The sequence below is a fragment of the Felis catus genome, chromosome D1 (genome assembly GCF_018350175.1).
Source record: "Felis catus isolate Fca126 chromosome D1, F.catus_Fca126_mat1.0, whole genome shotgun sequence".
NCBI classification, from domain to species: domain Eukaryota; kingdom Metazoa; phylum Chordata; class Mammalia; order Carnivora; family Felidae; genus Felis; species Felis catus.
Genome location: NC_058377.1, coordinates 114,743,843 through 114,771,327, shown reverse-complemented (window position 1 = coordinate 114,771,327; position 27,485 = coordinate 114,743,843). Strand labels below are relative to the sequence as shown.

Below are 27,485 nucleotides of genomic sequence, written 5' to 3'. Positions count from 1 at the left end.
CCAAGGCCCTGCCCCTCCTAACACACAACCTCCCCCTTGGGGCCCTTCTGGCTTCTCGTCCACCCCACGACCCCCAGCTTGGAGCTCTAAGCCCAAGGGTGTGAGGGAAACCAGAGCCGTGGGGCGGCCGCACACTCACACACGGCGTCTGGCCGGTTGGTCTGGGCGGGCAGGGCTCTGGCTCCGGGACCTGGACTGTCATGGTTCCCAAGGGGTTCTGCTGCTTGGAGCCCACGAAGGTTAATTACTGGGGAGGAGGCGTGACCAGCCCTTCTGGCTGGGGGGCCGGGGGGCAGAGTCTCTGGCTACCGGCAATCCCAGCATTTCTCCTGATGTTTCATACTGGGAGCCAGGTTACCCTGTGGGTGGAAACTGATCACACGGCCCATGGGTGCCAGAGGGCTCCCAGGGGTCCTTCTGTTGCCCCCGTGGGGTCCAGGGCCTCCGGGGACAGGAAGAACCTTTCTGAGCCCAGCTTTCTACAGCGACGCCTACACCCTTGCCGTGTGCAGCCTGGTAAGCGGACTGAGCCAGCACGGGCGGTGAGAGGCCAAGGCCCCTCTGGGCTGACACTAGGTCCTACCAGGGGCCTGGGGTCCACACGTGAGAGGGCCTCCTGGTCCTGCCCCAACCTGGCCAACGACTGGCAGCAGTGAGGGCTGGGTGGGAGGGGCCTGGGTTCTCAGGCACCGCCCCCCCGACTACCCCTCCCACATCGCTCACGAGGCCTGGGTCCCGGGCCCCCTCTACCACCGCTCGAGGACCACAGCAGAAACTGAACAGAAAAGAAGAGTCTGTATTTTGCTTATCAACTGGTCACTCCACTGCTCAGGAAAGCACACGTCCGCTTGGAGCCAGGCCTAGAGCAGGTCGTAGAAGTAATCCAGGCCCTGGCCCAGCTCCCACATGGACACTCCGACGCCCAGCTCCCTGGCCAGCTCCAGCCGCACCTGCACAGACTGCAGGCCCCGAGAAGCATCAGCCCCACCTCTCACCCCGACAGCCCCCCACCCCGGCCGCCAGGGAGTAGCAGGTCAGGCCCTGAGCTGACCTCCGCTGCTCACCGAGGGTAAGGGTCACTGTGGGGGGAGGGGTGTGGTACCTGCGCCCCCACCCCCAGCACACAGGCGGGCCCGTGAGTACCTTCAGAGTCGGGTAGAAGACGATGTGCCTCCCTCCGCGGCTTCTGCAAAAGGATGAGCCTTCTGCCTCTGCCCACCTCAGCTTCTCCCAACCCCACCCAACGTGGAAGTGCGGGGCGCTCCTCCCTGTCAGCAGAAGCCTCAGGTCCTGCTGGAAACACCGCCCCACGGGTCCGCTCCTTGGGCCGGATCAGCCCTCGGGGGCAGGGGTCGAGTGCAAGGCCCTGGGGCCCTTGGCCAGCCTGGGCATGCACAGCCCCCACCTAGGGACTCCTCCGGACACTCACTTCTTGTACTCGAAGAAGTGTTCTGCTGCCTGGCTGTCCCACATGATCCGGGGCCTGTGGTCCTTCAGCATCTGGATGTACCTGCAGGGAACCGGGCACAGGTGTGGGAGTCCTCGAGACAGCCTGACACCGGGAAGGTCACGGTGGCTGAGGCTGTCACAGTCGGGCGAGGACCACACGTGTGCCCCAGACACAAGTACAGGAACACAGGATGGGGCACGGGACACTGCCCCCCGTGAATGTGCACTAAAGGTGGGGGACGGTCAGAGACGCGACAGATGGCTCCGATCTCAGGAGCCTGTGAGCTCACTGCTCTGGGCTGTGCAGGTGGGAGAGAGACTGCACCAAGGGGCTGGGTGTCTGACCAGGCCTCTTGCTGTGACATCTGCACCATGAGTGTCCAAGTGGACAGAGTGAGGGCACCTGCACTCAGGGTGTGGCCTCTGTAAGGTACATGGAGCAGACCAGGCACGCGACTGCCCTGAGCGCCACAGGAAGTGTGCGGGGCATTCAGGTCAAACCACAGGCCTCTGAGGAAGAGCGGGCGTGGGGACAGTCCCCGGAGGTCCCCAGCCCAGCTCTCTGGGGCCAGCAGGCAGGGGCAGTGGTTTCCGTGCCCTTCTGGAGGCCAGGCTGCCCCAGCGTTGCCTTTCTTGCTGTGGACAGGGCTGCCTCACACCCACAGCAGTCCTTTCTGACTACCAGGAGCCAGGGGCTTGAGACTGTGCCCCCCGGCCCCCTAGACACATGCAGAGGACAGGTGATTTCCCAAGGTGCCATGGGGCCAGGAGGGCCGGGCCTCCCAGTAGCGGGTTCATGAGTGCCCCCTGGCAGACAAGTGCCGGACAGGAGGGGACGGGTACCTGCTGGCAAGGGGGGCGCCCTGCAAGTCCAACCACCCAACATTAGCGGATTACCCTTAATTAAAACAAGGTTCTCGGTTCGCTCACATTATTTGCAATTTTTGGTCTGAGGTCTCTGTGAGAATCCAGGACGTGCAGGGCAGAGCATGCAGGGTCAGACGGGAGGGTGTGTGTGTGGGGGTAAAGGACAGGGCATTTGACCCAGGCTGCCCCTGAGTCCCCAGGGTCCCAAGCCAGGGTAGTGGACAGATGCTGCAGGATGGGCCCTGGCTGGGGGGTGGAGGGCACGGAGGCTGGGGTCGCTCCCCTCTAGGTGACATGATTGGGGGCACACAGGACCCCGTGCTCACCTTAGTGCAGCCCCAGGGACACAGAGAGGCCAGTGGGGAGCAAACCCTGGGGAGGGCACAGTTGGGCACAGACCAGAGCTGGGAAGGGAGGGTCTGAGAGGGAGAGGAGGCAAACGAGGAGGTGGGAGCCAGAGAGAGAAGCAAGCGGGGAAATACTTCAAAAGTGAGGGCGGCAGCATTTCCCCAAACTGACCCAAGTGAGCCCTCAGCCGCACACCGCACGGCTCTGGTTGCAAGAACCGCCCAGACCGGGCGAGCCCGCAGACAGAACGCAGACTGGGGTCGCTGGGGTGGGGGTGGGGGGTACTGCCAAGAGGGCCCAAGGGTGCTTTTTGGGGGAGGAAAGCGTGGAATTTGAGGTGCTGGCTGCACAATTTTGAGACAAACGCCCCAGCACCCACCCTCTGAAACGGCAAGTTTATGGAGTGTGGAAACCCCCCCCCCCAAAAAAAAGGTACAAGACCTAGCCTGAGGGTTCCAGGAACGTCAGGGAGAGAACATTCCTCACCAGGATGAGGACATTCCTGGGCCTTATGGGGGAGCGGGGCGGGGGGGGGGGGGGGACAGGGACACCCATGGAGACCAACCAGCAGTGGCTCAGAGAAAGGGTCCGACGGAAATGGCAATGAGGGTGCACGTGTGTGGGACCACCACAGAGGGAGGGGGGTGCCTCCCACCCCAAAGGAAACTGGCATGTGGCTTCTCACCTTCACTGGTGGGACCTGAGGTCTCCCTGCACTCAGTGCAAGAGCCCTGCCCCACGAGACCAGAGGCACAGGACGGGCTGGACCGAGTCTAAGCCACCCACTCGTGCCGGACCCACCCACACCCCAGCCTCGGGAGGGGTCCCTGCCAGCCCAGACCCGACCTCCCATTGGCAAGGGGGCCTGATAAACACGCAGAGGGGGACCCACGTGCCCAGTGGCCTCTCCTTGTTACTGTTCCCACTGCCCACTGCCACCAGAGTCCCCCGAGCTGCCCCCGCCCCCACTGCCCCGGCAGCTATGTCACTGGGGCTGGGCCCTTGCTGCGTCTTCTCGGGCTAGATGTGGACGGGGTAGGGTCTCCCTGACGCAGGCCTGTGCCATGAGCCGCTCCTCTGTGGGTGACACGAGGACCCTCGCCTGCAGGCCCCACCCACAGGCAGCAGGGCTCTTCCCCAACTGCCTTTCATGGGCTAGGCCTGGAGGAAAACCTCCAAAGTGAGACAGGCCCACAGCAGAAGACCCCTGGGGAGCCGAGCAGGGACAAAGGCAACTCTAAAGCCAAGCAGGGCACACAAGGAGGCCAGGGCTGAGACACAAGACCAGGGTGCCCGGAGGCAGGACCTAGCAGAAGGAAAGGAAGACACAGACCAAGGCGCGAAGACAGAGAGAAGACACAGAGCCACAGGAAGGCGGCCGTGAGAAGCCACCCAGGGAGGCCGCCGAAGGGAGACCGGGCACAGGACAGCGACACCCACAGAGCAGGCATCCCCACGAGGTTCCCCGACAGCTCCCTGCCCATGGGGCCTCACACAGACCTGCTGTCCTCAACTGGGGGGAGCTGGGTGCCCAGCACCATCGTCTGGGGCTGGCAGGTCACAGGGACTGGCCTCACTGGGAAGCATCCTTCCCCGAGCCCCTGGCACCCTGGCTCTCAAGGAGACTTCCAAGCATGACCCGCCCTTTCCGGACCCAGCTGGCTGTGCTCCAGCTGGGGATCCCCAGGCAGGGGCAGGAGATGGCCCAGCAGGGTGGGGATTGCTGGCCCGGAAGGTACATAACAGGGGCCCATGTGGATTGGTGCCGGGTATCTTGTGGGGCCAGGCTGGGCCTGCCAAGGAAGCAGGACAGCCTCTCAGGAGGGGGGCTTTGCAGGCACGGGGACCCGCAGATGAGCACCTAGACTCGTGCTACCTCCTGGGGCGTTTCACAGCTGCCCAAACTCCCTGAAGTTAGGGAGTGAGCAGGCCATACGGAGGAGCCTGGACACGGTCAGGACAAGGCCCATGTGTGTCCCAAGGATGGCCAACAGAGACTAGTGAGTTGGGAGGGAGGGAAACTCAGGATGTGAAGCAATAGCCACTGCAGACTGGGGCCCCCTGAGGTCCCTGTGGTGGGCACAGAACACTAGCCTGGCTGGCAGAGGCCGGGAGACCACACGCCAGGCCTGAGGGGGCTGGCCTCCTGCCCCACCACGGGGTCCTGGCTCTGTCTGAGGCCGAGCAGATGGTGAGGCGGCCGATCCCCCACTGCCCTGGAAGAGGCGGAGGACACCTGCCACAAAGGGCCAGGTCTCCGTGCCGGAGCGGCCAAGACAGGGAGGGCACATAATCCCAGAGCAGGCTGCAGGGGCTTCCGTCAGCGCCAAAGCTGGAGAGAGCCTGAGTGACCGTGGGGCTCACCGGCGGCCTACACCTGGCCCGATGTCACCTGCATGGGGAGCAGGGCCTGCCGCAGCAGGTTTCGCAGGGGAGCGGGGGCGGGGGGGGAACTGGCCAGGGTGGCATCCTGGTGAACTGCATTTCTAGGGTGCTGCTCCTGAGCCCTCCCCTCCCCCTGCAAACAAAGGCATCAGTGTAGAGCCAGCTGAGCTCTTCCGTCTGGCTCACTGGATCAGAGAGACGTGGCCCTGAGAGGGGCATGTGTGTCAGGCCTTCCTTCCCTGAAGGCCAGGAGGACTGCCCGCAAGAGTCAGGCTGTGGGCAGAGGACCCCCACGGGGGCCCAAGGGGTGCTTTGCTGTTGGCGTCCCTGTTGGTGTTGCAGGGGTCAGGGGCACTCGGGGGCAGGGGGCCCTCTGCCGGGTGTGGGGAGAAGGCTCACACCACATGGGGGCCAGTGTCCATCGCCCCATCTGGGTGTGTCCTCCGTTTGCACCAGGAGCTGCTGTCACTCTACGACTTCCTTCCTGGACTGCAGTTCTCACCCTGGGACTGGCCTGTAGGGGAGGTGACCCCTCTCCAGGCTGGGCTCCCCTCTCCTGGAGGGGGTGCCCCTCCTGATCCCCCTCAGCCCTGCAAGTCCTCCACGGGGCCAGCTCCCTGTGACGTGAACCCCAGGGAAGGTACTGCACCGGGAATCGCGCTCCGCTTGAGACCCCGCTTTGGCAGAGGTCCCCCATCGCTGAGTCTGGCCGCCTTGGGGGGCCTGTGGGGAGTGGCCTCGTGAGGGCTGCGTGCCTGCCCCTCCCCCACCTTGTCTGGGGCCGAGGCTCCCTCCTTAGAACAGCAGCTCTCTCTGCCCTGGGGAGCCTGTGCCCTGAGGCCCTTTGACCCGCAGCCTGAGGTGGCCCGGGGGATAAGGAGAGTCCCAGGAGCCACCATCAGGATGGCAGAGTCTCTTGCCGGGTCTCAGGGCACCAAGCCAGGCCCCATTCTACAGCTCGGCAGGAAGGGGCCTGGGGTGGAGAAGAACAAAGCCGGTCCGTGCAGGGGACCCTGGGGCAGCCCTCCACTATGGCCCTCCCCGGAAGCAGCCTCGACCCCTCCTCTGCTCCAAGTCCCCAGGTGAGGCAGCGCCTGGTGCCCGGAGGCTGTGGCACTGACCCTCCCTGCTTGCCACAGGCCTCTCACTTCTGTGAGGCCCCTTAGCCCCTCTCTGTGGGGCAAACCCACCAGGTAGGGCCTGTGAGGTGTGTAAGCCGTGGCCCTGCTGAGCGGAAGCTGGGGGCTGGAGCTGCTGTCTGCTGGCGGGATCCTGGGAGGCGAGGCGGGGGAGGGGGGTGAGCACTCACACCCCTGGGCCGTGTATGCGGGGTTAACAAGCCTGACACTCCACCTGCTATCCTGCTGCAGGGCCGAAGTTTAGTGAATAAACAGTAACTCTCCACCCTTCAGGTGGGGACAGAGATGAACCGTGTCCCCCAGATTCCTATGTTGGGGTCCTGACCCCCAGCACCCCAGAATATGACTGTACATGAAGATGGAGACTTTACGTAGGTGACTGAGGTAATACGGGGTCATCGGGGTGGGCCCTGATGCCAGGTGACGGGGATCTTTAGGAGAAGTGGGGATCAGGACACAGACACGAGCAGAGGTTTGACCCCGTGAGGACACTGGGAGAGGACAGCCATCCACACCCAAGGAGAGAGGCCTCTGGAGGCCCCGGCCTGGCCCACGCCTGGACCTGGGGCTCCGGCCTCCAGGACTGGGGGACGGTGACCATCTGAGGTTCAAGCCCCACGTGCGGTGTGCGCACGGCAGCACAGGTGGCTGAGCGGCACCGCAAGGCTAAGTCCCCTGCCCCCTACAGGCCTGGGCCAGCGGAGCCCGAGGCTGGAGCAGAGGCGGGTGGGGGCGTGGGGGCCCTGCATGACGCCTCCCTCAGCAGCAGGGGGGTTCATCCTCCTACCCCTGGCTGACCGGTCGGCAGCTCCCTGGAATCCTGGGGCCCGGTGCTGGGAGCCCGAGCTCTGGATGGGGCTCTGCCCACTGCCTCCTTGGGCCAGGCACCCGGTCAAGGCTGTGGGGAAGAGCGGAGACACCAGCAAAGCTTCTGGAATTTTCTCAGCAATCCCATGTCAGAGAAGTGCATTAGGGGACCCGACCAGAAGGACAGATAGACAGGAAGGGGGAGCTCTCAGGGAGGGGTGGCCGGGTGCCGAGAAGCCCACTCTGCTGTTGGGAGATGGGGCAACGCCCCAGCGATTGGCCAGGCGCCACAGCAGCCCTCCCGGAGCCGGGGAGCTGCTCTTCGGCCTTCTCTCCCCAGCTCCTGCCATTCATGCCACATCCACGCCGTGTCCATGCCACTTCCCAAGGCCCTTCTCAGCAGAGAGGGGCAGATCCAGGTTTAGGGACACAGAATGTGCCCAATGCCAGGGGCCAGGACAGGGGTGGGCAGCACAGACCCCAGCACCAGCTGTGTACCCAGAGGACACGGTCCTGGCAGGGTGACCACTTCCGAGCGTGGCCGATCTCGGGGTTTGTGGAGGGGCCGTGGAGGGACAGCTGAGGTGAGGGGTGGCTTTGGGCCCTCATGGGCACTGTTCCTTGTCCTGGAGGCCCAGCCCACAGAGCAGGAGGGGCCTAGAGGAAACAGAAGCCCCCCAGCCCGCTGGGCAAGTGACTGGGAGCAGCCCCTTCAAACCCACGAGTGCAGTCAAGGGCCAACCAGGCAGCCCCCGTCCCTCCACCGAGGCACAGCGACGGGAGCAGCCACGGACGGCAGCCCACCCCCCGCCCCCCGCACCCGCTTGGCTGACATGCCGTGTGCCTGATGGTGTCAGCCCAACTGGTGACCCACAGAGACCCCCCCTGCAAGGACAGCAGGCTGCAACAGGCGTGCACCCAGGTCACAGTGTCTGGACCCGCTCTCCATGGCCGGCTCACACGGTTCCCAGGCACCCGAACAAAGACTGAGAAGATTCAGCGCCAAGGCGCCCAGCGCCCAACAAGGCAAAATTCACAATGTCTGGCATCCCACCTAGGGGCCCCAGTCTGCAGAGCTCGGGCCAGTCGGGAGCCTGGGAAGGAGAGCCACCAGCTGAGCAGACCCAGGACGGGCCCACCTCGGAGTGCGACTGTCACAGCCCAGCCCACACGTGCGAAGTGCAGGACACGCGGAAGAGAAAACCCAGTGTGAACTTCAGGATGTGACGGGGAAGCACAGGCTGCAACACCATGGAAGGCGCGACAGAGACACCAGTCAGCGCCCCTGACAAGGCCGACAAACATCCCACAAAAGGGAAAACAAAACGAGTATCGGGGGCAGGAGACAAATCAAGTGACCTCACACATGCTTGAGGGCCCGAAAAAGAAGACAAAGGGACAGAAAAAAAGTTTGAAGAAACCAGCCAAAAATTTTCCAAATTTCACGAAAAGTACAAATACACAGGTCCCAAAAGCTCAAAGAAAACCAAGTGCAAAACACACAAAACCCCAGGAAGGCGCGTGATAATCAAATCCCACCGGGCTTGGTGGGGGGGGGGGGGGCGGTCTGGCTGGACAGGACAGCTTAGAACCACACCCCTAGCAACAGTATCTTCCAGAAAACCAACGCAAAACAAAGCTGAAAAGAATTCGATACCAGCCAGGGCACCTGGGTGACAGTCAGTTAAGCATCTGACTCTTAATTTCGGCTCAGGTTATGGGTTGGAGCCCTCCGTCGGGCTCTGTGCTGACACCGCGGGGCCTGCTTGGGACTCTTTCTCTACCCCTCCCCTGCTCACGCCCTCTCTTTCTCTCAAAATAAATAAAGTTAAAAAGAAAAACAAAAAAATACCATTAAGGAAAACAACTTTGATACCAACGGACTCGAAAGGCAAGAGACCTCGGGGGCTGTCGGGCAGGAGACGATGCCAAGTGCAAGTGCGGATGTGCACGAGCGCCTCTCAGGCCAGGCCCACGTGCCCCTCGCTGTCGGGAGGTGGTCTGCGTGCCCACGGACGGGGGGTGATCTCAAGGTGGGGGTCCCAGCTGCGGTGCTGGGATGGGGCCCCCAAACCAACAGGCTCAGAGGCTCCGCCTACAGGCACCAGGCGTGTGGGGTCAGACTGCCCCAGGCCTTCTCCCTTGCTCTAAGCCACCACCTCCAGGAGACACACAGACCCACTGGAATGAGGGCCAGGGGCGCAGGACAGCACCGGAGGTCACCCACATAATGGGGGAGCCCTGGGCTCACCTGGTTCCGACGACAGGCTCACGGGCATCCCTGGAGGCTGCATAGTCCATGCCGTAGAGGTTGAGCCCCAGGAGGATCTTGCTCCGCCACTTGGACTTGGGGTCCAGGACCTGGACGCAGGCTCGAACCCAAGACAATGGTGCATTGGGACCGGGCCTGCAGGGGTGACAGGGGAGTGGGATTCAGCAGCAGGCAGAGGTGTCAGGCAGGGGCAGGATGGGAAGGAGGGTAGCAGACAGCAGGCCTCCCACAGTGGCTTCCAGCTGGACCCGTGCCGGCATTTGCTACGCCCGGGGCCTCCACGGGGGACAGAAACGGCAGTGGGCAGCACCGCGACATGTCTGCACCCGAGGCTCCCTTCGAGGCAGTGACCCCTGCCCACGGGAGCAACTTCTTGGCGATAAGGCGGGTCCGGTGCCAGCGGCCACTGTGCTGGCAGAGGTGGACAACCCAGGACGGTGGTCCCGTGAGGGCTGCCCACTGCCCTCTCTCACAGGCCCCCAAAACGTGAAGGCTGCCCAATGCAGGGGCAATCGTGGGCTTCGGGTCCTCTGTGACCCTGGAGCCAAGAGCTGACAGCGGCACGGCCCCAAGCACGCCGGCAGGAAGCCAGGCCTTGTCCCTCTGAGTGTCCAGCGTCCAGGCCCCAGAGGAGGCAAGCACCTCTGCGCCAAGCCATGGAGCTCACGGGGTCCCTTGGTGCCCACACTCACTGCTGCGCTGTGGGGTAGTCATAGGTCATAAGGCTGAAGCCATCCAGCACGGGGGCCAGCTGCTCGAACTCCTTGTGAGTGAACATGCCCAGCTGGTCAGTCCTGCAGAGAGAAGCATGGCTGCCACTGCCCACCTCTCACAGCCCCGCTGACACCTGAGTCCAAGTGAGGACAGAGCCAGCTGCCGTGGGGGGGGGGGGGGGGGGGGAAGGGAGAGCTCCCAGACCATGCTGCTTCCACCCTATGCCCTGGGAGGGGGGCAGTCACTTTCCCTGCAAGGTAACTTGTCACTCAGTTATAGGACAGCGCCCAAAGCGGTCAGGGCCACATTCCCAGAGCAGGGGTGGGCCGGGAAGGTCAGCAGGTCGAGCCCAATGTCGAAGGTCAAGCAAAGGCTCATTTCTCTCTCTGTCCCCGCCCTCCATGCCACGCATCCAAGGGCGCCACGAGATCAGCCCAGCTCCGGGACAGCCCCATTCCCACCGGTGGGCGTGGGTGCCCCAGGTAAGCCGAGAGCCCAGGTGGTCCATCGTCTAGCCCACGGCTGTGCCCGCAGCAATGCTGGAGACTGCAGCATCCCCAGGAGGACTCTCCACCTGAGACAGGACCCCCCTTCTCAGCCTGCACCCCCAAAACCCCGGTCAAGCGTGTCTGCAGGGACCTCAGTGATGGTCATCCCTTCCACAGGACCCTGTCTCAAGGCCGCCCCACTCCAGCCCAGAGCAAAGCTTCTCCAGCTGCCTTTGGGGGGAGCAGCTAGGACGCCAGGCCCAGGCCCCCCAGAGACACGGGCACCTGCAGGACCTGAAGAGAAGCAGAGCCAGCGGACGATGGCCTCACAGTCCCGACTCTGATGAGCACCAGACACAAAGAGGCACCCTGGGATGCACCTGGAGGCAAATACTTTGCTGGGCAACAACAGCCATGCTCCCCAACGGCCACACTTGGGACAGGCCCCCGAAGTGGACCAGAAGATGCCAGGTTCCAGCAAAAAGAAGACAGGCCACATGTGAATATATTGTGTACCCTTCGGGCCTTGGCCTGGAGCACCACAAGAACAGTGGGCGCATCAGCTTTAGGAAAACGCTTCCCATTTCGAAGGCTCACCTGTCTCGAGGTAGGACATTCACTTAAGGACCCATGGACACCTAGGTCCTGCCATTTCTGGATTCAGTGGCTCAGGAGGGAAAGCAGGGCTGTGGGCTGCTGTAGCATGGTCCAGCAGGGGGTGCACCCCTTAGGCCCATGTCTCAGTTGCTGCAGTACCCAAGGGGCTTCTGGGGGGCCTGGCACCTTCCCTGCTCCACTGGGAGAGGGGACCCACCCAGGTGTGCAGGGAAGGCCAGCTTGCGGCAGGACCCAGGCGGGCATGAGGCCCAGAGAAATGAGCTGGGAGAAGGCCCTACCAGACCCGCTTTCGTGCCCGCCACTGCTTGGAGCAGACACTCCTGATGACAAGCCACTGGGGACAGGGAGCTATGGGTTTTCAATACTCTGTCCCGAGAAGCGCACAGTTTAGGGAGGACTGCTGAGGTCTAGAGCAGACATGACTCCTTGAGCCTCTCCTCCTTTGCTAATTCCAGTGGCTGCCCTGTGAGGGGTGGTTTCTAGAAGCTTCATGGAGTCCATCCCACAGTCTGCCCTCCCCTGTGCCCACCATACCCTTCCTGGGTTATCTAGCTCTTCCGGGCTGGTCCTCCATACGGTCGCCTGCCACAAGCTGGACTCCCACACCCTCCTGGGACGGCCCTGGTCTGCAGACGCTTGTTCCCAAATCACTTTCTTCCCAGCGTGGGCATTCCTCCTTTCTGGAAGGCTGAGACCCCACAGCTGCCAGCAACGAGGCAGGAGGGCACTGCAGATGAGGGGTGGGCCCAGCAAACCTCGTGCGGCCCTGGCCTCCCTCTCCAGGCTGCCAGATGGTGGACATGCAGTGCGCCTCTAGACAGTTTCTCCTGGACGCTGACATCACTGGCCTGGATGGGGGGTGGCCCACTGTCCCACCTGGGGGTCTATCTTCTGCTCAACCTTCTTCCTGGCAGCTCCCTTCTGTGTGCCTCCAGGGCCTTGTCCCTCCCCCAGGACTCCCAACCCTCTGTCCCTCATTCCCTCCCGCTTCACCCCCATGTGGTGGACACCTCCCTCCTTCATCACCCTGACTGGCTGCCATGTCGGGGGCTGAGCCCCATTGCTGCAGTCACCCCCACCTCTCATGTGGCCAACTGGTCTCTTCTCCAGAAAGGGTCCTGTCCTATCTCCCCAGTTCTCAAACCCCCCATGGCCCTGCGCAAGTAGCTTGACCCTCCACCTCCCTCCCCTGCTGGTATCTTGCCCCAGACACCACAAATCAGCCACCTACCAGGGGTCAACCTCAAGTCCTCCCCCTGACCAGCCCTCCCCAGGCCGACCCTCCCTGGGGTCGGTGCAGGCTCTGTGAATGGCCACTGGCTCCCGCCACCAGCCACGCTGCCCAGCCCCTGAACACCAGCCGCAGAGCTGCCCCCATAGTAGCCCTGATGGGGCACCTAACTGGTGACGTGTGGAAGGCGGGGTCACCGTCCACATTCTTGCTGTTGGAGCACGCACGCCTGCCCCCCCACGGGCCCGGTCACCCAGCCCCTGCCTGCCTCTCGCCTACTCAGCCCTGTGGCTCCTCCTCCACCCGGAGCTGGTGTCTCCACCTGCACATGAGGCTGACGAAAAGTTCCAGAGTACCAGGTCTGCTGGAGGCAAGGCTGTGACCTTGAGGGCAGGGCTCAAGGTCAACGTAGCTACCTGAGCCAACAGTCCCAGACATGGCCCACAGCAGGAAAAAGGCACCGCAGACTCCCTCCGGGAGCTGCCGTTCTGTGGGCTGCAGCCAGTCCTCTGCCGAGAATGCCAAGAGGCACTGGGCTTGTCCGTTAGGGCGGCCATCTGCGAGCGTGTGGGGTAAACGCCAACAAGATGGACGAGCTCCTGTGGGGCACCGCCAGCCGGAGCCTCGGGGGGAAAAGGCTGGGCTGGCTCACAGCTGGGACAGCACAGCCCGTGAGCCCATCAACGCCCAGAACCCCCACCCTCAGTGCTGACCACACTGGCCACGGTCCCTCCCTCTGGGCAGCCCCCCTCAGCCGCCACTGTCCTCTCACGGTGGCTGCAGGATGAGGGGCCGGTCACGCACTTTCTGCCTAGGTGCCAGGAGCCCACCCCGGGGCCGCCCCATGACACACGTGCACCCCCCACATATTCACAAACATGCACACACACTCTGCGTGTGGGGGGAAGGACAGACAGGTGGGGCTCTGGCTGGGCTCCCTCCTGGGCTGAGCACTACCCTCCCTGCTCCGTGAGGGAGATGTCGGCCTGTGGGACCGTCCCCACCCACAGTGGGGCCTGGGGACACAGGTGTGAATCCCACTCCCACTGCAGCCCACCCTGATGGACCAAGGACCCTGAAAGTGTCGGGGGGAAACTCAGATGGCAGGCTGACGCCCAGGAGATGCAAAGGGCATGGGGTACCACAGCCCTAAACCACGTGCCCAGGCCTCGGGTGGCATGCGCTGGCTGCCAGGGGGCATGAAGGCCAGGCAGGCCTGCCCCCAGGGAACATCTGTCTCAGTTGCTGGAGTGACCTGCAGACTCCGGATGAGCGTCAACTGGCACTTCTATGAGCCCGTCAGCCTGTGAACCACAGCGGGACGTCACAGGCCCCAGAGGCCCACCCGTGCTGCTCCCGCTCAACAGCTGGGTGGGCCAGCTGCTTCCTTCCAGGGCAGCAGGTGGGAGCCCAGTGGGTACCTGTGGGCTGAAGGGCTGGGCTGGCAAAGGCCAGACAGAGGCCCCTGTTGGTCCCGCCTGGGCCTTTGTGGTCCCCTCCCCAACTAGGCCCTGCCATTTGACCCTGGGTCTGCCCTCAGTCCTCACCATAGATCTGGAGCCTCTCTGGTGCCCAGCACTGGGTAATACCCTGGGCAGAGGGGCCATGGTCCCAACAACTAGGGCCTGGGCGGCTCCACCTCCCTGTTCCCTAGGTTCCAGAAGGGTTGCCCTATTGGGCTGGGAAGGGGGAACAGTCAGGCTTTGGGAAGGTGCTGTGACCACAGCACTGACCTCCCAAGGGCACAGCAGGTGTGGACTCGTCCTAAAGCTCTACACTGTGGCAAGACTACACCTGACAATGGGAGTATCTATAAGATGCAGTCCCTCAAATTCAGGAACTTCCAGCACCTTCCAACATTTGGGGAAAGGGTAGCGCATGCCCAGGGGGTTGACCTGGGTCCCCGGCCACAGCGAGCATGGCACTTACCCGGGAGTGACGGCCGGCGGGATGACCAGGATGGCCAGCAGCCGGGCCTGGTGCAGGGCTTCAGCCAGGTGGGTGAGCATGTGGATGAGGCCCCTGCAAAGAACCAGGAGATCAAGAACAGGAAGTCAACGGGTTTGACCCAGACCTGCTACAGGGCAGGAGCCCCGTCATGGGCACCTTCTGCCCTGGAGGTATGGGCTCCAGAGGCCCTGTGCACTTCACACACTCGAGCACCAGGGCAGCCCAGCAGGCCCCGTGGGGGTCACCTTCCACCCGAAGCGGGCTGATCCCTGGCCTTCCCTGCCCAGGATCACCCTGAGAATGACATGGGGAACAAAGGGCTGTCTGGGCAGCACCCCATCACATCTCCCAGACACACCATCTGGCCAGGGGGTGACCTGCTGGTGGCTGGGTCAGCCCAGGCCATCAAACACTCAGGACCGGAACACTGAGGGCAGCTCCACCAACCAGGTCTTGTGCTGAGGGGGGAGCCCAGCCCCCTCACGTGGCCACCCTCAGCCTGGAAGACACAGCCGTCTGTCCCAGGCAGGGATGCACCTCCAGTCCTGGGACACACAGGAGGAGCACCTGTGGGTAGGTGTCATGTGGCACTCTCCACTTGTGCCTGGACATGTCTCAGCAGGGAGTGGGCCACCAGATGGGGGACAGGGAGGGAGGCGGTGCCATGGGCTCCTCCGGCCCCTAGAGTCACAGCAGGGATGCCCAGTGGAACGGAGACTAGCGCAGCTCCAAGCATCACCTGGAAGCGTCTGTCAGGCACCCCAGTCCCCCTCATGCCACCGACAGGTTGTGGGATGGCCCCATGCTCTGGGCGTTCACTCTGGCCTGGCCCTGCCAACACTGTGAGAGCACAGCGAGCCCTCCCCCCAGAGGGTCCGGGGCACTCTCACTTTCACCGGCCCCCCGTGTGGCCAGGGCATGGCGCCACCAGGCCCCACCAGCATGGCCCTGGTAGTCTTGACGGGAACGGGTGGTCACTGACCGCCAGATCGGGCTCAGTGGGGGTGATCCCTGCTACCATGGTGACTCTCCCAGAAGGAGGCAACTTGGGCTGTGGTCAGGCTCACCCCTGGAGAGCACATGCTTCCATCAGCTCTGCCAACAGCTGTCACATTGAAGCACAATCGCTGTCACTTGCTCTCCTGGTTTTCTGGATGGCCCCGGGGCTGCATCTTTGTGGGACGGAAAGGGTGGTCTCGTGCCTCTGGGGCAGCACCCACCAACTGGGAACCTACGGTCACCCCTGTGCCGGGGAACAGGCCTGCCACACCCTGGGTATGCATGGAGGGGACCTGGCCACTCGCTAGGTCTGGGCATCATCCCTGCCTGCTCTACTGGCTCAGGTCACTTGCTCCTCCCCACAGGACTTCCATGGGACACGGGTGTCACGGAGCTGCTCTGCCACTGTCCCCATCATACACAAACCATGTGCCCCAGAGCATCTGCCACGATGGCCTTTCCAGGCTGACCTTTGCAGAAGGAAACAGTGCCCTCGGACGCCTAGTCAGAAGCCCCAACGAGGGTGGCAGGTGGGGACGGCCTCGTGAAATGTTCCCATCATGCCTCGCCACAGCCAGGCCCATTCCATCCCGGGAGACGGCTCCCAGGTAGCAACGTGCCCACAGCCATCTGCCAGACTGGCTCCTCTCTGCCCTACTCCACCTGGCCCCCTGCCTGCCCTGCCAACCGCCCCCTCATCACATGCCTGCTACATCCTGGCTGTGGCTCAGGTAAACCCCCGCCCCGTGCTGCGAGCCCAGGCAGAATGCAGCTGTCTGGTGAGAAGCTGAATCAGAAGGTGATGGAAGGTCACCTTGGTAGGGCCTCCGCCCTGCAAAGATCACAACAGATCCTTGGGAGGAGAGGTGTGTGTTGGGGGGGGGGGGGGGCGTCTGCCAACAGCCAGAGCCCCTGATACGCTGGCCCTGTGCCAGCTCCCGATAAACACAGCAAGTCACTCGACTCAGCTCTTGTCGTCTCCATGCGCCGTCCTGCACGAACTGGGCCTCAGGGCCCTCCCAGGGCTAGGGGCTTGCACCCAAGTGGGGTGGGAGTCACAGCTGCCCGGACAGGCCCGCCGCTGCAAAGCTGGGCAGGGAGCCCCAGACACAGGCCAGAGCCAACAACACGCCCTCCCCCTGCACGTGGAGACCAGAGACCGGCTTGGGGACACCATCTGAGTGGGCAGAGAAGGGACTGCGGCCGCAGGACAGGAGGGGGGACGCCTTGTGGGGAGCCCTAGCCCAGTGTTCGCTGCTGGGGAAGCAAGGGCGGGGGGGCTCAGGCTTTGAGCTGGGACTCCTTCAGGCGGGGAAGTGGGGGGAGGCCGCTTTCGGAACTGCCGGTGGCCGGATGCCAGCCTCTGCCGCCCCCAGCACCACGCAGGCCTCCCCACCGCTCTGCCCCTACATCCCCGACAGAGGCAGGCAGTGGCTGCCACAGGAGACACTGCACCACTCCCCGGTCACTCAGGTGCCCCTGTGAGGCGCACAGGCAGTGTCTGTGGGCCTGGGCGGCCGGCTTTCCTCCCAGATGACTCCGCCGCCCGGCTGACCGCTTTTCCTTGTCCCCAGGAAGGCTTTGTGGGGCTCAGCAGAGGCGTCTGGGCTGGCGTCACCGCCCAGGCCCCCATTTTCCCATAGGGTACTCTTGGGTGACGTCGATCACGTGGCCTTTACCACCCACACAGGCGTCAGGGCCCTCAGAGCAGCACGGTCAGAGCCAGATGCTGGCCCCTGGCTGTTCTTGAGGTGCTGTCCCTGTCCCCCTATGATGGCCCTCCCTCAGTCCTCCCTCCAGGACACTTGGGGGCCAGGAGAGCACAGAGCCCACTCACGTGTGCTTTTGGCTCAGCAGCTGGCTCCAGACCTCCACCACGAAGCCGTCAAAGTGCTGGCTCTGAAAAGGCACAGGGCAGGTGAATGCGGGTCCGATGACGCTGGTGGGGATGGGTGGGAAGGCAACGCGGAGCCAGCCACCAGCACCCATGCAGTGAGGTCACGGCAGGCCCAGAAGCCCCTCTTAGAAGGAGGCAATGTGGGGGTCCCCAAAGGAGCCGGGAGCAGAGGGGCCAGGTGCTCACGTGTCTTGTCCCCTCACACGCCTCCTCCCCAACCCCAACCCTGGGGACCTGAAGAACCAGCAGGGCGGGCGCCCTCCCAGGAGGGCAGCTGGCCGTCACCCGAGGGAAGCCTTCCTGGCCCAGGCGAAGACCAGGGCAGCAGGCCTCACCCCAGGGGACGTCTGTGGTCAAGGCGAAGACCAGGGCAGCCGGCCTCACCTTGGCCACCTGGACGATGGTCTTGCCCAGCTCCTCCACCTCGTCCTCGCTGTCCAAGACACTCCCAAAGTCCTCGTGAGTCCAGTCCTCGAATAGGAGTCGGGGCACTTGGGGGACAGACCCGCACACAGATGGTGACCCTTCTGTGCTTGGCCCTGCCCCCAGAGCGACCCTCGGCCATCAGAGCAGAGTGAGCACACAGCTAGGCACCCACAAGGCCTGGTGGGGGGGAGGGGGGGCGGTAGGTGGTACTGACCTCTTCCCCCTCACACCCCACGTCTCCGAGTGCCCGGACCCCCAGCTCCTTCAGCAACTCGCTGCCTGGCTCGCTGCCTGCCTCCCCACCGGCACCCCCCCACCCCTGCCATGGCTCCTCCTGCTCGGCCATCACCTGCTCCTTTGCTCCAATCCCCACACCCTGCTAGTCCCATCTGCACTCTGGGAACACCCTGGCCAGCTGCGTGCTCCAGGACGGGTGGGGCTGATGTCATTCTGTCTAGTCCTGCCAGGGACACACACGGTGTGTGGCTGAAGGGCCGGGAGCCCCGCCAACCCAGGCCCACCAGACTTACCTATACGTAAGCCCTTGGCCTGTTTCCTGACTGCCCGCATCCACCCTGTGGGACGGGGAGAGGACAGTCGGTGCAGGGACACAGCCCCTTGTCCGCATGAAGACCCAGCCCACCCCCAAGGAAGAAAACGCCGGGCCCCATGCGACGGGGGTGCAGAAAGGCAGAACCAGGAGAGAATCTGCGGGTCCAGCCCCCTCCTCCTCCCACTCCTGACCCCCTTCCCCCCCCCTCCCTATGCAGAGCAGTCAGGACGGGTCAGACCCCTGGGCCAGTAGGGGGGACATCGTGGCATCGGCCCCATCTGGGGAAAAGTGGCCTCCAAGGGGGCTGGGACTGTTTCTCGGAGCTGAGGGGGGCCCGAGGCCCCAGTCCCAGTGCTACCCAGTGTGTCCTCGGGCACTGCCCTCCCAGCATCGAAGAGCGGCTTCGGGGCTCAGACCTCCACAAGTAGCTAACGCACCCTCTCTCCAAACCCGAAAGGGGGACAGTTAAGGGAATTCGGGTGCATGCTCACGGAAGCGGCTGCCGTGGCTGTCGAGACAGCCACGCCCTCCCAGACACCTCCTCCCTGGACCGGTGTACAAACTGCCGAGGGGAGCAAGGTTGTGGCCGATGCCAGACAGTTGTCACACTGACACACACTCAGCTCCACACGCACTTCCAGACACGCAGAATCACATCCTCGTGCTCGCACACACGGACGGGCACTCACACCCTTCTGGGCCCTCAGGACGAGCACAGATGGGCAGCAACGTGAGAACCTTGGTCCACGTCGTGAAGGCCTGTGACTTCGAACATCTCCCGACCGCGCCGCTTAAGCTGCAGCCACACGGGCGAGATCTGCGTGAATTTGCCCCCGAAGACCTTTGCAACATCATAGCCGTGGCTGTTCCACTGGCAGAAAATGGAGAACAGGTGAACAGGCTTGCAGCTGGGGACAGAGGGCCCTTGAGACACCTCTGCAATGGGACACCACAGAACCGCCTGTGCTGTGCAGGACAAGTCCCAGAAAACCCTCGGCATGACTCTCACTTCTTCGGGAGGCCTCTCTCCCGCTGCACCTGCACGGCGGTAGCCCGGGGAGGTGAGGACAAAGACCCCAGTGGCCGCCTCGCCCTCGGGACCTCCCCATCCACCCCAGGGCCTGGCTTACTGGAGTGACGTAGCCCAGGACGTCCCCAGCAAAGTGCCTCTCCCGGGCCTTAGGTGAGCAGTAGCTACGATGCTCCAGAACCACATCCTCAGCCCTAAGGTCCGTCACCACCAGACCCCGGTCTTGGACCGGCTTCTCTGAAAACTGGGTCTGAAACAAAAGCAACAGGAGAAGGGGGTCAGGGTCTGTCGTCAGGCAGGACACGGGGCCCTGAGCAGCAGCAGCGGTCTTCTCCCGAGCCAGGCACCACGTCCTGGGGTCAACATGGTGCCGCTGACCAGAGCCCACCGGACAGGCCCACCCTTGGAGGCTCCCTCTCCCATCCCAGAAAAATGGCGCAAGGGCACAGTGCATCTCATGTCCGATCCGTTCGACCGCTGTGAACATCACAGAACTGCGCCAGGCAAGACGAGAGAGCGCAGGCATGGGAAAAAGCAGAGGACGGGTGAGGGCTGAAATTTGGGCCGGTGGGGGAGGTGGGCACACCCTCAGCCCCAGCACCAGAAGCCGCTCGCTCCCTCCCAGGCCATCCGGCCAGAGCCCCTGGCAGCGCTGGCCAGCTGCCAAGAAGGCCAAGGCCCCAGCATCCTGGCTCACAGACCGCCGCATCACAGGCCTTGGCGCATGGCTCCCGTGGGCAGGAAGAAGGCACGGAGGGCCAGCCCCTAACCACGCTTACCTTCTCCAGCAGTGTCTTCGAGGCGGCCTTCTTGGCATCTGACTTGGACAGAGTAGTATGAACAGAGCTGCAGGCCAGAGCGAGCCAGAGTGTGCTGAGGAGAGCCCTCATGGTGGCAGTGTCACAGTGCAGTCCGATCTCGGGGCCCAGGGGGCTGCAGAGAGAGCAGACCACATGACCACCAGCAGTGGGGTGCCCCCTCTGTCAAATGGAGCATCCAACGGGGCCTGGGTCCTCGTGGCACTGGGCCAGGCACTGGCCTCAGGGCAGAGCCCTACCCTGGGGCAGCCCCAGTGGCCTACCCAGCTTCCAGCACTGCTGCGCCCCTCGTTCCTCTCAGGTGCCCCAGAAAGGGGCCTCCCTACTGCTAGTCAGCCTTCCCCATCGCCTCAGCCATCTAGGAAAATGGTGACTGCCCTCCACCAACCCAAAGAAATTGGGCTACTGGAAGGTTTAAGCGTAAAAAGAACCACAGAAAGGACTAGGAGAAAATATGTAACTCGGGGCAGAGAAGGCTTTTCCAAGTGTATCCGCAATGATGGAGGTTAGGAAAGAAAATGCCAACAGAATTCATTACGTCAAAATGTGACACTTTCAGAGCACCTGGGTGACTCAGTCAGTTGGGCGTCTGATTCTTGATCTCAGTTCAGGTCATGATCTCACAGTCAGTTTGTGAGTTCAAGCCCTGCATCAGGCTCTGTGCCGACAGTGTGGAGCCTGCTTGGAATTCTGTCTCTCCTTCTCTCTGCCCCTTCCCCCACTTGCACTCTCTCTTTTTTCAAAATAAATGGATGCATTTTAAGGAAAAAAAATGTGACACTTTCATTTAGGAAACAAAAAAGAAATTTAAGGCAATAAACCAGAAAAAAAAATTAGAATATACTTCACAACACATCTCTACCCATTATCTACCCGTAACAAAGAGCTCTTATAAGTCAACGACACTCCAATAAACACCCCATTATAAAAGAAAAATGAAGAGATACATTCGTATGTCCTAGTGCACAAAAACCCCTAACTCTATAATACGCAGGTACCTCATACATACGTCCTATCGTAAAGACACCCTGTAAAAAGGAATACCCCAGAATAGAAATACTCTAATACAGATATCCTGTAATAAAAATCCCATACTATAGAAGTACCCCATATTATACATACCCCAAAATACAAAAATACCCTGTACTACAGAGATGCCTTATAATAGACAAGACACCCCGCAACACCCAGAGATGCCCTGTAGTAAGTACACTAAATACTCTGTAATACGCAGAGGTGCCCTGTAATACAGAGATACCCTGACAGATCCAGAGGTGCCCTGTAATATATGGAGATACTCTGCAATACCCAGAGATACTTTGTAATACCCAGAGGTGCCCTGTAATACCCAGAGATACCTTGTAATTCTCAGAGATGCCCTGTAATACCTAGAGGTGCCCGGTAATATGCAGAGGTGTTCTGTAATACCCAGAGGTGCCTTGTAATACTGAGGTACCCTGTAATACACAGAGGTGCCCTGTAATACCCAGAGATACCTTGTAATTCTCAGAGGTGCCCTGTAATACAGAGATACCCTGACAGATCCAGAGGTGCCCTGTAATATACGGAGATACTCTGCAATACCCAGAGATACTTTGTAATACCCAGAGGTCCCCTGTAATACCCAGAGATACCTTGTAATTCTCAGAGATGCCCTGTAATACCTAGAGGTGCCCGGTAATATGCAGAGGTGCCCTGTAATACCCAGAGGTGCCTTGTAATACCGAGGTACCCTGTAATACACAGAGGTGCCCTGTAATACCCAGAGATACCTTGTAATTCTCAGAGGTGCCCTGTAATACAGAGATACCCTGACAGATCCAGAGGTGCCCTATAATATACGGAGATACTCTGCAATACCCAGAGATACTTTGTAATACCCAGAGGTCCCCTGTAATACCCAGAGATACCTTGTAATTCTCAGAGATGCCCTGTAATACCTAGAGGTGCCCGGTAATATGCAGAGGTGCCCTGTAATACCCAGAGGTGCCTTGTAATACCGAGGTACCCTGTAATACACAGAGGTACCCTGTAATACCCAGAGATACCTTGTAATTCTCAGAGGTGCCCTGTAATACAGAGATACCCTGACAGATCCAGAGGTGCCCTGTAATATACGGAGATACTCTGTAATACCCAGAGATACTTTGTAACACCCAGAGGTGCCCTGTAATACCCAGAGATATCCTGTAATACCCAGAGATGCCCTGTAGTACCTAGAGATGCCCTGCAATACGCAGAGATACCCTGTAATACAGAGGTGCCCTAAGCCTGAGAAACAGCACCTCAGCTTCACAAGCAATCAAGGGAACAGACACTCAGTGTCGGGGAGGCCTAAAGAGAATGAAGCTAATGGCGTAACCTGGGCAGCAGCAATTCTCCCAAGCTCTTCCTGGGAATTCAAGTTGCAAAAATCTTTTTGGATGACAATCTGGTTGTAAATACACTTTCCAACATGTGTTTCCTGTTACAAATTACACTTTGAGGGACTTCCCCACTTATGTGAAAAATGCACGAGAAGGTTCACTGCCACTCTGTTTAAATGGTAACACACATTTCCCTACATGAGAATACCGACAGACGACAGACGCTGTGAGGCTTGCAATGCACTGTTGGTGCAAATGCTACAAAATGTAAACACACACACACACACACACACCCCACAATCCCATCTTTACTGAAAAATTCCTGTGTATCGGGTGCCTGGGTGGCTCAGCCCATTAAGCATCTGACAATTTTGGCTCAGGTCATGATCTCATGGCACTGGGATCGAGTTCCACATCGGGCTCTGCACCTCTCTCAAAAATAAGGTTACGTACACACCATACAGAAAGTACGAAAGGGGACGCTAGAAAGTAAGTGAGCAGGCTATTCGGACTGCTGATCATTCTGATATTGGCGTCAGCTGCTACTTTTTGGCTTTCCTGCACTGGACTTTCAGGAGCTGTGCAGTTCATTTTTGGGTTCTGCCCCCACTCCCAGCCCCCCGCAATTCTACTTCATGGCAGCGGAGTACCAGGCGGGCCCAGACTGGCTGGGGTCTTTCCCGAGGCTTTAAGGTGTGCAGGTGTTAAGTGTGCTGGTTGAGAGACAGCCCCTTCCAGACCAGCTAAGGAGCCACTTGGTGGCAGAGCCAGAGGAGACCCAGCAGGTCCTGGGGAACCAGCCCAGCTTCCTCCCCAGCAGGCAGGCACGTGGCCTCTCCCTCTGACTATGGGCATCCCTGGGGTCACCAGAGCTCTAGCCAGGCAGGGCATGCCCTGTCAGGAGCTGGCAAAGTCAGGCCCTCTGCAGCACTCACCCCTTGATCCCCTCCACCCCGTTGACCTCCTGGCCAGGAGCCTGTTTCTACCCCTCCAAAGCCCTCCTCCCTGCTTCACAGAGCAGCACAGCAGCACAACTTTGGGCTGTCACTTCCCTGGGCAGGTTTCTACACTGCGGCACCTGATACACCTACAGCATACCTGCGTGGGGCCACCTGGGGTGGCCTGGGGTGAGGAGCCCTGGAGGTCCCTCCCCACGAGGCAGGGAGGCACAGACAGCTGGCCCAAGGGCTTCGCAGGACAGAAGGGACAAAGCCGTGCAGAGGTGCAACAGGGGCAGCTCTGAAGGGGCTATGGGGAGGGAGACAAAGACCAGGTCAGACTGCCATCCTCTGCCCCCTCCCCACCCCTCCCCAGCAGCCCCTCTGCTGGGTGACTTTGTGGTGTCAGAATCATCAAGGACAACAGCTCCTGCCGCCCTCCCTTCTGGTGACAACAGCTCGGACTTGGGCTCCCTCAGTCACAGCAGGGGCGGGTGGACAATACTGATCCGGTCAGGCTGAGACTACGGCCGCCAAGCTAGGAGGGGCTGGGGCTAGGAAGCCCAGCCACCATGAGGCCAGAAAGGCACCTGAACCAATGTGCTTCCAGAACACAGGCCTTGCACAAGGGGCTGCAGAGCTGGGGTGGGTTCTACGCATGCAGGGACGCCTGTACCTGCTGGCTGAGCCACAGGGAGTGGGGGGGAGGCCCCCCATTTTTGACCCCAGCCCCTCTGGGTCTGCTCCATGACCTCAGGCTCCTTCTCAGCTCCAGGATAGAGGTCTGGGTCGCTGAGGATGGAAGGGGATGAGAAACCAAGCGGGAGGGTGGTCCTCAAGCAATCCACAGTGGCCCAGGGTGTGCCCCAGCGGCCTTCTCGCCCTCTGTCCACGGCCTGCCACCCCGCCTGCTGCCCACCCACCCAGAGACCCTTCGGCCAGTGACTTGCCCGGCCCCTGACCTGAGGAAAGGGTGGAGATGGGGCCAGTCTGGGGAAGGACGACGGACCCCGCCAGCCTCTGTGCACAGCGGAGGGGAAAGTGGAAGGGGAGCCACACTGAGCTCAAGGCCTGAACTGGCACTGCCACACCATCCTGGCGGCAACACGAGCAGGCTGCTCACGAGCGCTGAGGACACAGCGTGAGCTACCGTGACACGCGGGGGGCTCAAGCGGCAGCAACGCCCGGCCCCCTGCTGTGCAGCGTAGGCCCGGCCACCCTACCCCACGCCTGCGCCCCCTCGCGTCAGTGTTTCTTCTACACACACCAATGATCTCTTGGAGGTGCGGGTCCCGCAGGGTACGGTGCGTAGCGACCCCTTCATGTCTGGGTCGCCCACAGGGCCCTTGGGAGGCAGGGGTCTCAGATCTGCGCTAACAACCGACAGCCCCACTCTTCCAGGGGCTTCGAGCTCTGGGAGGACTGTCAGCAGCGTGTTGACCAAAGGACGGCGAGTCACAGCAGTGACTTTCAGGTGGTTTTTGAGACCCAGGGTAAGAGTCGGCCGCGGCCCGGTGCACGTGTGCACCAGGGGGAAGCCGCTCATCAGAGCTAACCCTGCTCCGTGGTGCACGCACAATCCCTCTATTTCATTTTTAAGAAACGGAGATTTAGGGGCGCCTGGGTGGCTCAGTCAGTCACGTGTCCGACACTTGATCTCGGCTCACGTCATGGTCTCAGGATTCATGAGATCGAGCCCCACGTCGAGCTCTGCGCTGACAGCGTGGAACGTGGTTGGGATTCTCTCTCTGCCCCTCCCCCTGCTTGTGCTCGGTCTCTCTCAGAATAAACAAACATGAAAAAAAAAATTGATTTTACCATCAAGTTGCTCTCACTATTCAGTGGTGTGCAGTTTGAGAACCGCGGACTGGTGGCGCCCCGGGGGGCGTGATCTACACGTGGCCGGACCAGGAGCCAACTTGCTGGCTTACAGAGTGCTGCTGTTCCCCGGGGCAGGTCACGGCCACACCAGCCGTGGAGCCAACCGCATTCCTTGTCGAGGGCGAGGGCGAGGGCAAGCACGCTCTGGGGAGCGAAGGCCGCGGTGGGACGACCACAGCCCTGGTGACATCTATTGACATCTATGGACCACGTGCTCCGCGTCGGGGTCTCGGACACAGGAACTGGGGTTCATGGCGCTCAGAGATGAAGAGTACGTGGCGCGTGGCCACCGAGCCACCCTAACTCAACAGAGCTACGGACACAGGACCCCACCCGTGGCTCGAGGTCCAGTTCTGCCACCAGCCCACCCTCGCCGGCTCTGTGGGAAGCGAGGGGCCACCAGCCACCTCCTGCGTGGAAAGTCTACAGCTTTCAAGACACCGGGCTGAGCGAAGAGGGGTCCAGCCAAGTGCGCCCCAACCCAACCCTCACAGGGACACCTGGCCCGCGCTCCGGGGACGGGGCGGCCGCCACCCTCGGTGTCCCCCGCCTCAGCCACACCGAGCGTGCTGGTCACACTCGCTGCCTCCAACTCGGGCCCTTACTCTCACGCCCTCGTGCCCAAATCTCACACCTCCACTCGCTCACACACCCGCTCACACCTGCCGTCTCACTCCCGGCCCACACTCACGCCCCCCCACCCGCTCACACCTGCTCTCACCCCCCCACACCCACCCCTCACACTCGCACCCGCTCTCACACCCATCCACACGCTCACTCCCGCCCCTCACACCTATCCCCCCACACCCACTCTCTCACACCCGCGCTCCCCCGCGCCCCCTGCCCGCACGCGCCCCCGGCGCGCCCACTTCGCGGCGCGGAACTGAGGCCGTGCGAGGAGGAGGAGCGGGCGCCGAGACGCGGGGCGCGGACGCCACCCCAGCCGGCCGCCGCGGGGCTCACCTTCATGTCCCGGAGGCCGCCGGACCACCCTCGCGCGCGGACGGAAATCGCTCGCAGGCGCCGCCGGAAGTCCCGCCCCAGGACGCTGGCGCGACGCCGCCGCGCACGGCACGCTGGGCCGGGGGCGGGGCCGAAGCCGGAGTGGGGGGTGGTCAAGGTAGGGGACTGGGGTACGGGCGGCTGCTGGGGCCGGGGACCCGGGACCCGCGGTCGGGGCAGGGGGCGGGGTGGGGGTAAGGGCCGGGGCCGAGGGCAGGAGTAGGGCCGGGGCCCGGGTAGCGGCCAAAGCAGGGGGTCGAGGTAGGGGATGGGGCCCGGGCCGGGGCAGGAGCCGTGGCGGGGACAGGGGTCGGGGTAGGGGCCGGGGCAGTGAGGGGGCAGGGGGAGGGACCGAGGCTGGCGCTTCTGGGGAGGGCGGCACCCCGGCGATGCCGCGAGGCGGCCACGCAAGGACCGTCGGGAATCGCCTGACCCGGCGCCCCTCCTTCCCCACTGGTGGCCGCCCTCCAGCCTGTCCGTCCCCGACATCCCCCACATGTCCCTGAGTGAGCTCGGCCCAGTCCCCTGTCCGTGGGCCGGTGGTGCCCTAGGCCTCTGGATGGCCCCTGGATATCGAAAAGCCCGCAAAGCCAACACCCAGCGCTCTCTGTCCTGCCTCCAGGATCTGTGGCACCACCTTACAGTTCTCACAAGCTGGAGCCGCCCACCCCCCCACCCCCCTCCCGGCCCCAGAGGCAAACAGAACCCCTCCGTCTCAGCCCGGGGCCGCAACGTGGCCAGCAGTTTTCATCACAAGGCATTTTACACTTGATACAAGCTGACAAATGCCCCCCTCCCCGCCCCCCCCCATCCCTAGCTGTTCCCAGCAGTTTCCTGCAGAAAACCACACAGCCGTCCCCACCCTGGCTCTGCACCAGCCCCAGGACGCACTGCCTGGCTTGTTTCCCCATTTCTGCTGCTTAGGAGGCTTCTTCCTGAACTGAACTTTGTTCTCTTTCTTCCTAGTCATGTTTCCTTCTTTCTCTTCCCCATATTTCCTGCCAGCTGACCGCCCCCCCCCCCAACTCCAGTCTTCCCAGAAGGGCCTGGGGGCTGCTGTGTGTGCTGAGGCATGTGCCAGCTGCTGCTGGGCAGCTCTGTTCCTGGCACCCAGCTCAGCCCTGAGGCCTGACCTTTGGCGTAGTGACCCCAAGTCAGGCAGAGCTGTGGAGAGGACCCCAGTAAGCTCTGCTGGAGATGCACGGGTGGTTGTTCAGTCCCAGGAATGCTGAGACCCCAGCAGGGTCACGGGTGTAGTGAGAAAGGCCTATAGTCATCACACAGTGGCTGCCTGAGCTCCTATAGAA

The 27,485-nt window shown here is 62.1% G+C and overlaps 1 protein-coding gene across 3 annotated transcripts; it reads right to left on the bottom strand.

Annotated features, from left to right (window-relative positions):
- Positions 1-776: 776 nt before the first annotated feature.
- On the bottom strand, positions 777-26,293 carry CHID1 (chitinase domain containing 1). Of its 3 annotated transcripts, XM_045039742.1 has the most exons (14): positions 26,140-26,227; positions 23,456-23,605; positions 19,953-20,106; positions 19,274-19,423; positions 18,882-19,014; positions 18,121-18,165; positions 17,549-17,655; positions 17,105-17,166; positions 14,248-14,340; positions 9,960-10,061; positions 9,247-9,402; positions 1,430-1,510; positions 1,144-1,186; positions 777-959 (listed from the first exon to the last, which is right to left on the bottom strand). In XM_045039742.1, exons 3-14 carry the CDS (start codon positions 20,061-20,063, stop codon positions 861-863), a joined length of 1,182 nt encoding a protein of 393 aa, XP_044895677.1. In that variant the 5' UTR covers positions 20,064-20,106; positions 23,456-23,605; positions 26,140-26,227; the 3' UTR covers positions 777-860. The 3 variants fall into 3 exon arrangements, with proteins under 3 accessions (XP_044895677.1, XP_023096046.1, XP_011285484.1); XM_023240278.2 differs by lacking the exon at positions 23,456-23,605 and having other exon boundaries at positions 26,140-26,293; XM_011287182.4 differs by lacking the exons at positions 23,456-23,605; positions 26,140-26,227 and having other exon boundaries at positions 18,833-19,014; positions 19,953-20,094.
- Between the last annotated feature and the right edge of the window lie 1,192 nt (positions 26,294-27,485).

Excerpts from the sequence above, each read along its gene's own strand:
- CHID1 (XM_023240278.2), bottom strand. The coding sequence starts at position 20,063 with ATGAGGGCTCTCCTCAGCACACTCTGGCTCGCTCTGGCCTGCAGCTCT. Across the intron at positions 14,341-17,104 it reads CTGCTGAGCCAAAAGCACAC|GGGCCTCATCCACATGCTCA; the intron begins GTGAGTGGGCTC and ends GGTTCTTTGCAG. Across the intron at positions 9,403-9,959 it reads GACTACCCCACAGCGCAGCA|GCCCGGTCCCAATGCACCAT; the intron begins GTGAGTGTGGGC and ends TCACCCCTGCAG.